Source organism: Symphalangus syndactylus, chromosome 13 (genome assembly GCF_028878055.3).
Source record: "Symphalangus syndactylus isolate Jambi chromosome 13, NHGRI_mSymSyn1-v2.1_pri, whole genome shotgun sequence".
Lineage (NCBI taxonomy): Eukaryota > Metazoa > Chordata > Mammalia > Primates > Hylobatidae > Symphalangus > Symphalangus syndactylus.
Window position 1 is genome coordinate 45,661,399 of NC_072435.2, and position 14,255 is coordinate 45,675,653.

The 14,255-nt window shown below is 49.8% G+C and overlaps 1 protein-coding gene across 15 annotated transcripts in view; it reads left to right on the forward strand.

Moving 5' to 3' along the window:
• The window catches only part of GATAD2A (GATA zinc finger domain containing 2A), a 128,372-nt gene that overhangs the window by 81,328 nt on the left and 32,789 nt on the right, over positions 1–14,255 (forward strand). For 9 of the 15 annotated variants that reach the window (XM_055235488.2, XM_055235487.2, XM_055235494.2 and 6 more), the window contains exon 2: positions 2,263–2,537. In XM_055235488.2, coding sequence (XP_055091463.1) covers positions 2,269–2,537 — 269 coding nt within the window. In that variant the 5' untranslated portion in view covers positions 2,263–2,268. The remainder of the gene's footprint in view (positions 1–2,262; positions 2,538–14,255) is intronic. The other 6 variants (XM_055235483.2, XM_055235482.2, XM_063616331.1 and 3 more) reach the window with 1 other exon arrangement.

Below are 14,255 nucleotides of genomic sequence, written 5' to 3' on the forward strand. Positions count from 1 at the left end.
GCTTCACCCATAGAGTGGGAGCCTTACTTGTCCGATGTCCTGGCCTCCCCTCATCTCTCACCTAAACAGGCTCCTCCCTGGCCTGGGCCTGGGAGTGCACATACCTGCTGTCTAAGGCAGTGCTTGAAGGAGAAATGTCCCACCCCTCCCACAGTGAGGGAAGTGAAAGGAGAGGAGGGGACCCACACTCTGAGGGCAGTGACTTATCTGTGGTCTCATGGGAGGCGAGACAGACAACCTGTTAGTGAGCAGTTCAGATGGGGTTTATGGGCAAGGCACATCGGAGGAAGGAAGGACAGAGACCATAGAACTTCGGGGCTGAGAGGGACACCGTAGCATTCCTCACCTCCCGCAGAGAAGTGAGGCCATGACCTCCACATTCGACCTCTACCTGGGCTCCATTCCATGGGGGAGCTGAGGGGCAGCTGAGCAGGAGCGGGGGCGGGGTGGACAGGCTGGCCAGGGGCAGCGGAGGCCGCATAGTTGGTGTGGGATAGGTGGTAGGTGCAGGCTGGGATGCCGGAGGGGCTGGGGACAGGTGGAGGCAAGTCTGAAAGCCTGTGCCCTTGAGATTTGGGGTCTCCCTGCCTCAGCCTGGTCATGTTAGGGGTCAACCATGGCACCTGGGTGGTGGTGAGACAGGGTAGGGAGCACAGAGCTGCTCTGGGCCTGTGCGAAGCACACCAGGGATTTCCTGGCCTTGAGAAGACCCGAGTGTTTCAAGCCGGTGCCCAGGTGCCCTGGCTGGACCACACTGGCACAACACGCTTGTAGACGGCCTGCTTTCCCTCTGGCTCCAGGAGCATGAAGCAGCTATCTCTTTCTTTCCTTTGAGTTTGAGTGCGTGAGGAGGCACATTTGGGCAGGGCCTTGCGCTATTGCTCATTTGTGAAATTGGCTCCTTTAAGGAAGCTGCAGATGAGTCAGCTCTGGAGTGTGTCCCATGGATTGTGACAGGACCCCTGTGTTGCCTTGTGCTGCCCCCAGCCTCCAGACTGGGTCTGCCTGGCTCTACCTGGGACAGGCTTCCCCAGGGTGTTTGCCAGTGAGGAAACTAAGGCTCTGGCAAGATGAGTGCCCTGCCTGTGAGGGCACAGATAGGACCAGAGGGCTTCAGCATAGAGCATGCCACAGGTGTGAATCAGGGTTCTCTGTGGGGGCCCAAGTGGGCACCAACTGTCCCATGGAAAACTGTGACACGTCGGGAATTCCACTAGAGCTCAGCTGCTAAGTTTCTCTTTTGTCCCCTGGTAAACACTGGGATGCTTTTTTAAGAACCTGACTCTCTCTGTCTCAATTCCTGTGCCTTGTCCTGTTGGGACGTCGAGGCTGGGATTAGAGCAGTCCTTTTAAGAGTGCCAGTGTCCCAGACCCTGCTGTGGAATGCCAGCCGCCTCCCTGCAGGCAGACATCGCTGTGCTGTCGTCCTGTCTCCGTGAGGGTTAACAACACTTCAGCCTGTTGTCTGGAACCGGTTCAGACTGGTTTTCTGGAAAGTGCTTTGTCTCTCCGACTGAATCCTGGGAAGGGTCATGTGGAGCCCAGTGATGTCATGAGATCAAAAACTGACTCAGCTGTTTTTTTCTTCTTTTTCTTTCTTCTTTAAATCAAGATATGTGTGTGCTGCAGGTACAGGGCGGTGGCACGTTCATGGGCCAGGCCTCACTCTACTCAAAGTGTACCTCGCTGGCAACCAAAGGGTTAAATGTGATCCCCAGTCCCCACTTCCCAGAAGTGAGCAGGGAGTGAGGAGACCTCCCTTCCCTGAAGGGGAGAAGCTGGAGTCACCACAGTGTAGGGCTAGTCCCAGGCCCCGACCCTGCTCCTAGAACAGTGCAGTCACCGCCCTCCTGGATTCCAGACATTGCAGGTGCTGAAAATCCCAAAGGCAGGTAGTTCAGATCTAGAACAACTTTTCCTCTGTTTGCTGTTGAGCCTTTCCTTGCTGATAAGCAGCTGCCTTCCACTGCTCCTGTTCAGCACCCTGCTGCCTCTGTCCCCTAACAGGGCAGGGTGTAGCTTGGCTCCACCAATGTTCAGCCACACGGTGGAGGCTGGGGACACACCCCTCCTGCCTAGCCTTCCTCAAGGCAGTGATGAAATGTCCTGGGGATGCTTTTCTGGGCCCTGCATTTGTTGTACATTCTTTTGCCATCCTTCCCATAGGGAGGAAAACACTGAAAGCAACACTGAAAAGTTTCCAAGAAGGTGGCACCTTCATTGCACCCAGTTAAAATGTTGTGTCTTCTCCTCCCTCCCAAGTTCAGAATGACCGAAGAAGCATGCCGAACACGGAGTCAGAAACGAGCGCTTGAACGGGACCCAACAGAGGACGATGTGGAGAGCAAGAAAATAAAAATGGAGAGAGGATTGTTGGCTTCAGATTTAAACACTGACGGAGACATGAGGGTGACACCTGAGCCGGGAGCAGGTCCAGCCCAAGGATTGCTGAGGGCAACAGAGGCCACGGCCATGGCCATGGGCAGAGGCGAAGGGCTGGTGGGCGATGGGCCCGTGGACATGCGCACCTCACACAGGTGAGTGGGAGGAGCCAGTGGGAGGGGCTGGAACCTGGAGACAAGCCTAGTGTGCCCAGGTTGGGGCTGGCCACACTCCAGGCCTGTTGGTAACAGCTTGGCGGGGTTATGGAGAGGGCTGTAGGCTCAGCTCGGGCATCACCCACCACTGGCAGCTGTGCTGTTGTGGCCATTATAGGGCCCCAGGTCCCAACTGCAAGTGGCACAGAGTGTGGGTCTCACAGGAGAAGGAGTGGCACATTCCGTCAGCTCCCCTGCCATCAGTAGGCCTTTGCCACCCACGTACCTGCTGTCTGTCCAACTCGGTGCTTTTGGTTAGTAGGGACACTTGAGTTTTTCATTTGGTTTGCTTCCCTGCTTTTCAGATCTAGAGGTCAGAGGGCCAGGGATGCTACACCTACCTTGGTCACTTGGCTAGGGATAGAGTTGGGAGCCCAGCCCAGGGCACCCTCCTCGGAGCGGGTACGGGATGCTCACTCGACTCCATGTTCACTTGGTTCTGGGCTTCGGTTTGCTCTGTTGGTTTGTCCTTAGTCAACACTGATTACTTCAAGAGTGACTTTCCTCATATTCACCTTTTGTGAATCTCTTAAGGTAAAAGCTTGAAATAAAAATAAGACCCAATCTACCACCCATTTCTTGACTTCAAAACCTTCCTTTCTCTCTGTAAAGAGAAATTCAGACCCAGCACCTGCTCTTGCATCACCCCTCCCCTTGGAGCTCTCCAGAATGTTCATGCCAGACACCCACTGAGGGCTGTGGTGTGGCCACAGCTTCGCGGCTGGCCCTGTGACAGACTCCTCTGTGGCCCATTGCTCTCTCTTCTCACCACCCACTGGAGTCTTCTCCCTGTGGAGGGCCTGTCTCTCCACTCCTGTTCGTAAAGGACAGCTGGTGGCTCCTCACCTTCCTGTGTCAACTAACCCCACAGGGTGACCCCAGCCTGCAGTCTTATGTCAAATTCGTTTTTGGAACCCAAACTGTTGGGATCCTGAGGACTTCAGAGATCATCTGGTGTTCACAGCGTTTAAAATGGGAAAACCCAAGCCTGCTCCTGTTGACAAAGCCTCCTAGTCTGAGGAAACATACTTTGTAGTCCTGCTGTCCAAAGAGCTTTTCTGTCTGACTCTGCTGTCTTTAGTCCCCATTCTAAAACCAGGGTCCTCTTCTAAAGTTCCAGAAATAAAACTATAGGTCCAAGTCTCCTTTCGCTTTCTCTGTGTGTTCAGCCGGAGTCCAGTCCATGACAGCTCAGCAGGGGTGAGCAGTGAGGGCTGATGTGGAGTCGGGGCAGGAAGAGGAGGAGTCCATGTTCATGGGAATCTGCAGTCCATGTGCATGGGGCCCCTCATGCATTCCTGGGCTCCTGGCATGCATTTTCTCCTATAATCACCATGTTCCCCTGCAGGGTAGGTCAGTGGATTGTGAAGGAGAGGTTAAGTGTTAAAGAAACTCAGAGGCCGGGCGCGGTGGCTCATGCTTGTAATCCCAGCACTTTGGGAGGCTGAGGCGGGCGGATCACGAGGTCAGAAGATCGAGACCACGGTGAAACCCCGTCTCTACTAAAAATACAAAAAAAATTAGCCGGGCCTGGTGGCGGGCGCCTGTAGTCCCAGCTACTCAGAGAGGCTGAGGCAGGAGAATGGCGTGAACCCGGGAGGTGGAGCTTGCAGTGAGCCGAGATCGCATCGCGCCACTGCACTCCAGCCTGGGCGACAGAGCGAGACTCCGTCTCAAAAAGAAACTCAGAGTTTAGCTGGGCGCGGTGACTCACACCTGTAATCCCAGCACTTTAGGGGGCCGAGGTGGGTGGATCACAAGGTCAGGAGATCGAGACCATCCTGGCTACGCGGTGAAACCCCATCTCTATTAAAAATACAAAAAAATTAGCTGGGCGTGATGGCAGGCGCCTGTAGTCCCAGCTATTTGGGAGGCTGAGGCAGGAGAATGGTGTGAACCCGGGAGGCGGAGCTTGCAGTGAGCCGAGATTGCGCCACCGTACTTCAGCCTGGGGACTGAGTGAGACTTCATCTCAAAAAACAAAAAAATGTTACTAGCACCTCTGAAGCCCCCTCATGCTTGCTTGCTGTCACTGTCCTCCAAGAGTAATCACGTTCTTGACAATATGGATTAGTTTTTCCTGCTTTGGTACTTTAAATAAGTGGGATTATATACTATGTACCTTTTATCTTCCTGCTTTCACTCAACATTGTGAGATTTACCCATATTGTTGAGCATACCAGTAGTTAATCCATTTTCATTGCTGTATAGTATCTGTTTGTAGAGTTTCTATTTGGGTGTTTTTCAAAACTACCTTTTTTTCTTTAATGCTAACTTATTACCGTCTCGTGACCGAATCTGGGCATATAGAAAGCTAGAGGCAGTTTCTGATGGCTTCTAGGAGAGAGAATTTCCTTTTTCTTTAGTGGCTGGTGAATTGGAATCATCAAGAAATATATATGTGTGCATGTGTTTGTGTAGTGTACATATTACTATGTTGGATGATTTGGAGCATGCAGAGGCAGATACAGTGGTAGAATCAGCTTTATGTCTCCCTCCTTTACTCCCCTCCTTGTCTCTCTTTAACTCAGCAGTTTTTCTGTCTTAGTCTCTCAACTTGTGTGGTGTTTTATATTCCACATAAATTGAGGGTGGAGGGCAACTTCTGGTTGTGTTGAATGAGGAGATTGGCAGAATTGACAAAAGCAAAATGAAACAATCTCAGCATTCTGGAAAAATTGAGCAGGGGCATACAACAATCTGAGAAGTATTTATGCCTATAACTGCTGAATTTCAGGTGAGAACAGTGAGACTCTATGGCATTTGGCCTGGAGCTGTTCCCATGCCCTCTCCCATCTGTTTGGTAAAGAGGTTCTGTCCAGCCACTGTCAGCTGTGAGGACCAACAGCTTTGCTGTGTGGGTGAAAAGGAGGAGGACTGTTCATTTTACAGTGGCAACAACCCTGCCTGTGGCCTTGGAGATGAGAGTAACAGTCTTGGAGATGGGCAAGTGGGGAGGGACAGCGGCTCTGTTTTAGCCCAAGGTTGGGGCAAGATAGAAAAACTATTTGAAGAAATAATGGGCAAAATCATACTTGAGGAGAAACTCATCCAGGAAGCCCAACAAACCCTAAATAGCATAAGTACAAAGAGATCTTGACCTAGATACATCATAGTCAAACGTAGAAAGCCAAAGCAAAAAAGAAAATCTTGAAAGTAACAAAAGAAAAACAACGCGGCACATCTGGGGAGCATTAATAAGATGAACAGCTGACTTCTGACTCGCAACAATGGAAACAAAAAGGAGTTGAATGATGTTAAAAGTATCTGAAGAAGAAAACTGCCAACCCAGAATTCTATAGCCAGTAGAAACAGTCCTTCAAAAATGAAAGCAAAAAAGACATTGTCAGGTAAACAAGACTGAAGGAATCCATTGCTGGTAGACCTGCCAGTTCTTCAGCCTGAAAATAAATGACACATTGGCAGCTTGAGTCTATGAGAAGAAATAAGGAACACTGGAAATGGTAAATGCATGGGTTAACTGGAAAGACTTAACTAGTTCTGCAGTCTGGAAGCCAACCAAAGGCTTCGAATGATTTGTTGGGTTTATGATATCCATAGATAAAATATATGTGATATTAGTACAAAAGATGGGGAGTGAAATGGAGCAATATTGGAGCAAAATTTCTGTATCTTACTGGAATCAAGTTAGCATCAGTCTTATATAGATTGTGATTAAGATGCTTACTGTAATGCCTAGAGCAGCTATGAACAAAATATCTTTAAAATATAGTTTTTTAAAAAAATCAGGGCTGGGCACAGTGGCTCACTCCTGTAATCCCAGCACTTTGGGAGGCTGAGGCAGGTGGATCACAAGGTCAGGAGATCAAGACCATCCTGGTTAACACGGTGAAACCCCATCTCTACTATAAATACAAAAAATTAGCCTGGCATGGTGGTGGGCGCCTGTAGTCCCAGCTACTTGGGAGGCTGAGGCAGGAAAATAGCGTGAACCCGGGAGGCGGAGCTCGCAGTGAGCCAAGATCGCGCCACTGCACTCCAGCCTGGGCGACAGAATGAGACTCCATCTCAAAAAAAAAAAAAAATCAGATCATCAGAAGAATTAAAGTTGTACACTAAAAAATATTTAACACGAAAGAAGCAGTTTCTTTATTCACTGAGAAATAAAGGAACAAAAAAGAGGACATGTAGAAAACAAAATGGCAAATGTCAATCCAGCCATGTCAATAATGCAGTAACTATGAAGGATCTAAATACCCCAATCAAAAGGCAAGGACTATCAGATACTGTAAAGAAGCAAGATTCAGGCCGGGCACAGTGGCTCACACCTATAATGCCAGCATTTTGGGAGGCCAAGGTGGGTGGATCGCAAGGTCAGGAGTTTGATAGCCTGGCCAATATGGTGAAACCCTGGCTTTACTAAAAATACAAAAATTAGCCGGGCGTGGTGGCGCACACCTGTAGTCCCAACTACTTGGGAGGCTGAGGCAGGAGAATTACTTGAACCCGTGAAGCAGAGGTTGCAGTAAGCTGAGATAATGCCACTGCACTCCAGCCTGGGCGACAGAGCAAGACTCCGTCTCAAAAAAAAAAAAAAAAAGCAAGATTCAGCTTAATTATATGTTGTTTATAAGTGACGCCCTTTAGATTCAAGGAATAATACAAAAGTATGGAAAAAGAGATACCATAAGTAACTATTTGAGAGCTGGAGTAACTGTATTAATAAGACATAAAAGACACTTTAAGACAAAAAATATTACTAGAGCCAAACTGTGACTTTTTTTTTTAATTATTATTTTTTTGAGACAGAGTCTCACTCTGTCACCCAGGCTGGAGTGCAGTGGCACGATCTCAGCTTACTGCAACCTCCACCTCGTGGGTTGCAGCGATTCTCCTGCCTCAGCCTCTTGTGTAGCTGAAACTACAGGTGCCCACCACCACGCCCGGCTAATTTTTTGTATTTTTAGTAGAGACAGGGTTTCACCATGTTGGCCAGGCTGATCTCGAACTCCTGACCTCGTGATCCGCCCGCCTCAGCCTCCCAAATTGCTGAGATTACAGGCGTGAGCCACCATGCCCAGCTGCGACATTTCATGATATTTCAGGAAGATGTACATAACAGTCAGAGCCCCAAAATACCTGAAAACATAAACTTGATAGGATTGATGGAAATTAATCAGTTATAGTTAGAGATTTCAATATCCCACTCTCAATAATTAGTAGAACGTCTAGACAAAATTGGCAAGGTATGGAGGACTTGAAGAACATTATTAACTCACTTAGCCTGACTGACGTCTATAGAATAGCTGGTGAATGCAGAATACATCCTCTCAATTGTAGGTGAACGTTCTCCGTTGATCATACATTGGACCCTAAAACAAGGATCCAGTATAGCTGTAAAAAACAAACAAAAAAAGGAAGTAACAAGTGTTGAGGAGGAAGTGTAGAAGCTGGAATTCCTTATACATTGCTGGTAGGAATGTAAAATAGCCCAGATCGTTTCTTACAGAGTTAGATGTAAACTTACCATATGACTTAGCAATTTATCCAAGAGAAATGAAAATGTGTCCACACAGACAGGTACACCTGTAGCAGCATGATTCATACTGGTCGAAAAGTAGAAGCAGGGCCAAGCACAGTGGCTCATGCCTGTAATCCCAGCACATTGGGAGGCCGAGGCAGGCGGATCACTTGAGGTCAAGAGTTTGAGACCAGCCTGGCCAACATGGTGAAACCCCGTCTCTACTAAAAATACAGAAATTAGCCAGGTGTGGTGGCATGCACCTGTAGTCCCAGCTACGTGGGAGGCTGAGGAAGGAGAATTGTTTGAACTTGGGAGGCAGAGGTTGCAGTGAGCCGAGATCGCGCCGCTGTACTCTAGCCTGGCAACAGAACAAGACTGTCTCAAAAAAAAAAAAAAAAAGTGGAAGCAACCCAGTGTCCCATGGATAAAACAAACCTGCGACTCTATATACCAGATTACTGTTCAGCTTTATAAAGAATAAACTACTCATGTGTGCCATAACATGGCTGAATCTCAGACTTACCACGCTAAGGAGGAAACAGCAGATCCAGGGACTACTTGTTGTATAGTTTCACTTACAGGGCATGTCCTCCCAAAAAGCAAATTTATTTGAGAGATGGAAAGTGACCAGTGGTTGACTAGGACAGGGCTGGGGGTGGGTAGGAGCAGTGATTAACAACACATGGGCACATTTTGGGAAGATGGAAATATTTTAAAATTGTATCGTGGCGATGATTGCACAAATTTACTGAAATCATTGAATTGTACTCTTACGGTGGCTGAATTTTGCGGTATGTAAAGTGTACCTCAATATGGATGTTAAAAATAAATAATTAAATGAAGGTTAAAATAGTTTGGTTTCTGTTCTGGCATCCATAAATGTGCACACAGAAAAACAAAACCCGCAGAGGTAGAAGTTGTGAGTCTGTTGGTTTTATGAGGCCAATACAAAGGTGGTGGGCGTGTGCTGCCCCCATGCCGAGTCTGGACTGTCAGATGAGGCTGGAGCTGGCAGGCAGAGGAAGCTGCTTTTGGTTCTCTGTTTTTTGGAGTTGGTCTTGCGCTGTTGGCCAGACGAGTGCAGTGATGCAGTCGTTGCTCACTGCAGCCTTGAACACCTCGGCTCAAGCCACCCAAGTAACTAGGACCATAGATGCATGCTACCACGCCCGGATGGGGTTTTTTTTGTTGTTCTTTTTAAAAATTTTTTGCGGCCGGGCGCGGTGGCTCACGCTTGTAATCCCAGCACTTTGGGAGGCCGAGGCGGGTGGATCACAAGGTCAGGAGATCGAGACCACAGTGAAACCCCGTCTCTACTAAAAATACAAAAAAATTAGCCGGGCGTGGTGGCGGGCGCCTGTAATCCCAGCTACTCGGAGAGGCTGAGGCAGGAGAATGGTGTGAACCCAGGAGGCGGAGCTTGCAGTGAGCCAGATTGCGCCACTGCACTCCAGCCTGGGCGACAGAGCAAGACTCCGTCTCAAAAAAAAAAAATTTTTTTTTGCAGAGATGAGGTTTATTATGCTCCCCAGACTGGTCCTGAACTCCTGATCTCAAGTGAGCCTCCTGCCTCAGCCTCCCAAAGTGCTGGGATTATAGATGAGCCATGGCACCGGGCTGGTTCTTTCTGTTTTGTTTGTGATAAGTAGCAGATCCAGTCCTGCACTTTTCTGTAGAGGAGAGTCTCTTTCTGTCAAATGATTGATCTTCAGAAATAACTGGCAACACCCAGATGGAAATAGGTTGATTTGTTTTCTTTTCTGTTTTTTTTTTTTTTTTTGAGATGGAGTTTCATTCTTGTTGCTCAGACTGGAGTGCGGTGGCGTGGTCTCAGCTCACTGCAACCTCTGCCTCTCAGGTTCAAGCGTTTCTCCTGCCTCAGCCTCCCAAGTAGCTGGGATTACAGGCACAGGCACCTGCCACCACGCCCGGCTAATTTTTGTATTTTTAGTAGAGACAGAGTTTCACCATGTAGGCCTGGCTGGTCTTGAACTCCTGACCTCAGGTGATCTACCCACCTCAGCCTCCCAAAGTGCTGGGATTACAGGTGTGAGCCACTGTACCCAGCCTTGATTTGGTTTTTTTTTGGATGGAAGAGCATGTTGCTCGGTAAAAATACGGCTTTGCTCCAGGGGTCCTGCAACCGAAAGGTAAGGACTGAGGGTCCCTCAGTCAGCTTGGGCCTGCATGGGGTGAGGGAATGAGAACTCTCTGAATGGCCACACCTCACTGAGGATGTGTTTGTGTGTGCCTTTTCTGAGGTGTCAACTCTTTCTGGATTGTCAGTGGTCCAGGGCCAGACCTGCTGTATGTCAGGTTACTATGCTGATCTCTGGTGGAGAGGTAATCAATACAGGATCTGATTATGCACTGTTTTTTTGGAAGACTGTGTTGTGAAGGAAAGTGCAGAGGTCTTGGAAAGAAGGACTTGCCATTGCCGGTGTGGCTCACCATCTCCATTTCCTTATTTCACGTGGGAGGAGACTGGGCTGTGGCTTCCATGGTCCATGGATTGGGCAGACTTCAACACAGCCTAGGTGGATATCTGGCAAGTTGTCCACCTGTTAGTGGTGTGTGGCGTTCAGGCAGCTCTTGTGTCTTGCTCTTCTCTCCCCACCTCCCCTTGTACCATGAGTGGCTTGTCTGCTGTGGGAGGGGGCAGCACTTGGACCAAAGGCCTGCCCCATGGTCTGGACAGGGCCCTGGGCCACTTTGGGGCTCAAAGTAGCATCTGTGCTGTTAGATCTGATCTTGGCTTTAGTTTTTTTTGGCCTTCAGCTCCCTGGTCAAGCACTTGTGGCCAGTGACAGACTGTAAAATGCACTGGAAATGTAGTCTGTTTACTGGGCCTGCAAAGCCAGTCACAGTTGGTGACACTGGTGTCCTTGATGACAATTAGAATCATTGCCATTGTCTTTCTTTTTAGACTTTGGCAGTCACCAAGGGGGCGGTGGGGTGACATATCTGTGTCACTTCCCTGCCCAGAGAATGCACTGGCTGATCATTTGATATTAAGACAGGTTAGGCCACCCACCACGGTGAGCATGCGTGCCCATCATTAAAATGCATGTTAGGCCGGGCGCAGTGTCTCATACCTGTAATCCCAGCACTTTGGGAGGCCGAGGCGGGCAGATCACGAGGTCAGGAGATCGAGACCATCCTGGCTAACACAGTGAAATCCCATCTCTACTAAAAAAAAACCAAAAAACAAAAATTAGCCAGGCATAGTGGCGGGCACCTGTAGTCCCAGCTACTTGGGTGGCTGAGGCAGGAGAATGGCGTGAACTCGGGAGGCTTGCAGTGAGCCCAGATCATACCACTGCACTCCAGCCTGGGCGACAGAGCGAGACTCCGTCTCAAAAAACAAAAAACAAAACAACAAAAAAAGACACATATTAACACCCAAGCCTTCCAAAACCAAAAACAAATCAGAAAGTAATGTGATATTGCTTCTTCCTAGACATCCAGCCACCCAGTTGTCTAGAACGTGGGAGTGTGGACAGCTTTGTTTTGTTCTGTGCCAAAATGGGGCCAGCTGGAAAATAGGTGTGCATCGCATAATTTTTGCAAGATGACTCTCTGAAGATCATGGACAGAGTCCTTGCTGTTTGGACAGATGCTTTTTACAGGGAAGGAAGAGGAGGGTGAGGTTGACACTGGAATTGCCCCCAACCCGCACAACCACGTGAGCATGGGGCTCACCTGGTGTGCCTAAGACGATGAGTTCTGACTCACGCATGCACCTGTGAGTCAAACCCTGATTTAGGTCACAAACTTTATCACTGCCCAGAAACTTTACCATCCCACTCCAGAAGGGCCCTCACGCACTCCCAGCCCTTCCTGTTTTGGTGTTTCCCCTCATGAGACTGGTCTTGCCTCTTTTCCGGTTTTCCGGGGATGCACTCACAGAGTCAGTGCTCTTTGGGGTCTGTCTTCCTTCTGAGTGTTTTGGGATTTGCCCCTGGTGTATATTGGTGTACCTCTGAGTGGTGTGCACAGGGCACTTCTCACCTGTCAGTAGACATCTGTGCAGCCTCCAGTTTGGGGCTGGTGTGAGCACCCACTGCTGTGCAGGTCCCTACAGATGGTCTCTTTGTGGGCGCGGGTCAGCATTTCTCTTGGTAAACACTGAGGTTGAAGTGCAGGGTTACAAATTGTGTGTGTGGTTAGTCATTTTAAAGAAACGACTGGGCTTTTCCCGCAAAACGGTCTGTGCTTTTCACACTTAAGGCGTGGCAGTCCAGCACACCATCTTCACTTGTTGTTCTCAGTCTTTATAGTTTTAGCCACTGGGTCCCCGGAGAGGTTGGGGTCCAGACTTGGCCTACATGTGTGGCTGTGTCTTAAGCCCATCACCCTTGCCCCTCTTTGATGGAAGCACGACACCAGGCAGAAGAGCCCACTGCCCCTTGTGCTTGTCAGTCACATAGCGGATGCTTGGACAGTTGCTGGTGCCACAGAACCCCTGTCATCGTTGTGTTGGCTTCCTGCATACGGGTGGAGGGGGTGTCTTCACAGCGATGTGCAGAGCTGAGCTTCCACCCCCTGCTCTCAGGACTATGCCTCCCCGCAGCTGCGCCCAGCCTGCCGGCCGGCTGTCTACAGGAATGCACGTCCTTGAATGAGATGGACGATGGACTAATGTGGCACAGCTGTCGACGTGAGGGCTCAGGAAAGGGCTGGGTTCTCACAGCCCAGGGACATGGTTTGTGGCCCTCACACTGGCTGCCTCCTACAGCCCTCTTGGCAGGGATTGAACCCCTAAATCCCCCATCAGGATGCCAGAGCTTTGGAAGTCCCGCAGCAAGAAGCCGTTTTCCCTTTGTGTGACCACTGGCCTGTCCCAGAGTCAGGGTCCAGACAAGGGGCTCCGGAGCGGGGTACTCTGTGGGCGGCTCTCTGGAGCCCCCTCCTCCGCTGCCCCAGCCCCTCCCCAGCACCTGTTGAGGGCTGGCTGCTGCCTTTCACTTGCTAATTCTCTGTCTGCTGCTGGGCAACTTCCAGGAGAGGCTGGGTGGCCCCAGGGAGTGCCTTCACCAGCTCTGACTAGAAATCCACAGCCCACGGGCATTTCTTAGCTCTTGGGAACTGAGAGGTATGTTCCCTTGGCAATTTGTTTTGTGCTCCCTTCCCTGCCTTAGCCGCTGCCTCTCCAAACCTCAGTGGCCACCGTCTGTCTCCTCCTTGTTCTCTATGTCACCCCTTTCCTGCAGGCTCCTCATCCCATTTCCCTTTATCTGGGACTCTAATCCCAGAAATCGCTGAAATGTGAGGGGTCCGCCTGTACTTCTAAGAATCGTTAGATTATATAGGGGCACCAGGATAACAGACTGCCCTGTTTCTAACTCCCCAAGTCCTCAGCTCACATGAGGGCCGTAGCATGAGCCAGCCCGGTGCCAGGTAAAAGAGCATCACTCCTGGTCTTCCTGAACTTCAGCTTCTCCAAGGTGTTGCCAGCTCCCTGTTGCCTTTAGACACCCTCCTCTGGTCATGGAGGGGACTCAGGATCCCTGACTTTGAAATGGGGCTTCTCTCTTGGACAGTGCAGGCTCTCTGGGGATGTTATTATCCTGTGGTGGCTCTGACAGAAAACCAGAGGCCACACTCTATATGGACATCGAGGTAATCACCAGTAAATGTTTGGCCTTCTCTGTCTGAACTCCTCTCACACATCTATAAATTGAGCAGACTTGCAGATTAAGCAGACCTCTTCCTTCTTTTTAAATGACTTGCTTTCTGTTTTGCTGCTGCGGCTTCTGATATCTCCTCGCAGCATGTATTCCTGCTGTTGTCTTATTTGTCACTCACTGACAGGCTCCTCTTCCTGTAACTGATGCCCCAGCTGCTGTAGCGGGTTATTTAAATGTCCCATACACAGGGACAAGACAGGGAGGGTGTCTGACCAGCACTCTGCTGTGCCCACTGAAACTGAGTTTAGCTATGTTGCTTTTCAGTCTGCAGCCAGTTTCCCTGCCATGCTGCAAGCAGTTGCACTGAAACCAACCTGGAGGCTACGGGGCGGCTTCTGAGTGCTCCTTAGGCCGAGAGCCAGTCCTGTCCCTCATGGTCCCCTAACGTGGTGAAGGAGTGGAGCGAAGGGCAGTGGGCGCCAGGCCTTGGGGGTCTCTGTGTGCAGGACAGGTAGAAACAGAGGGAGTGGATACCTGGGAACC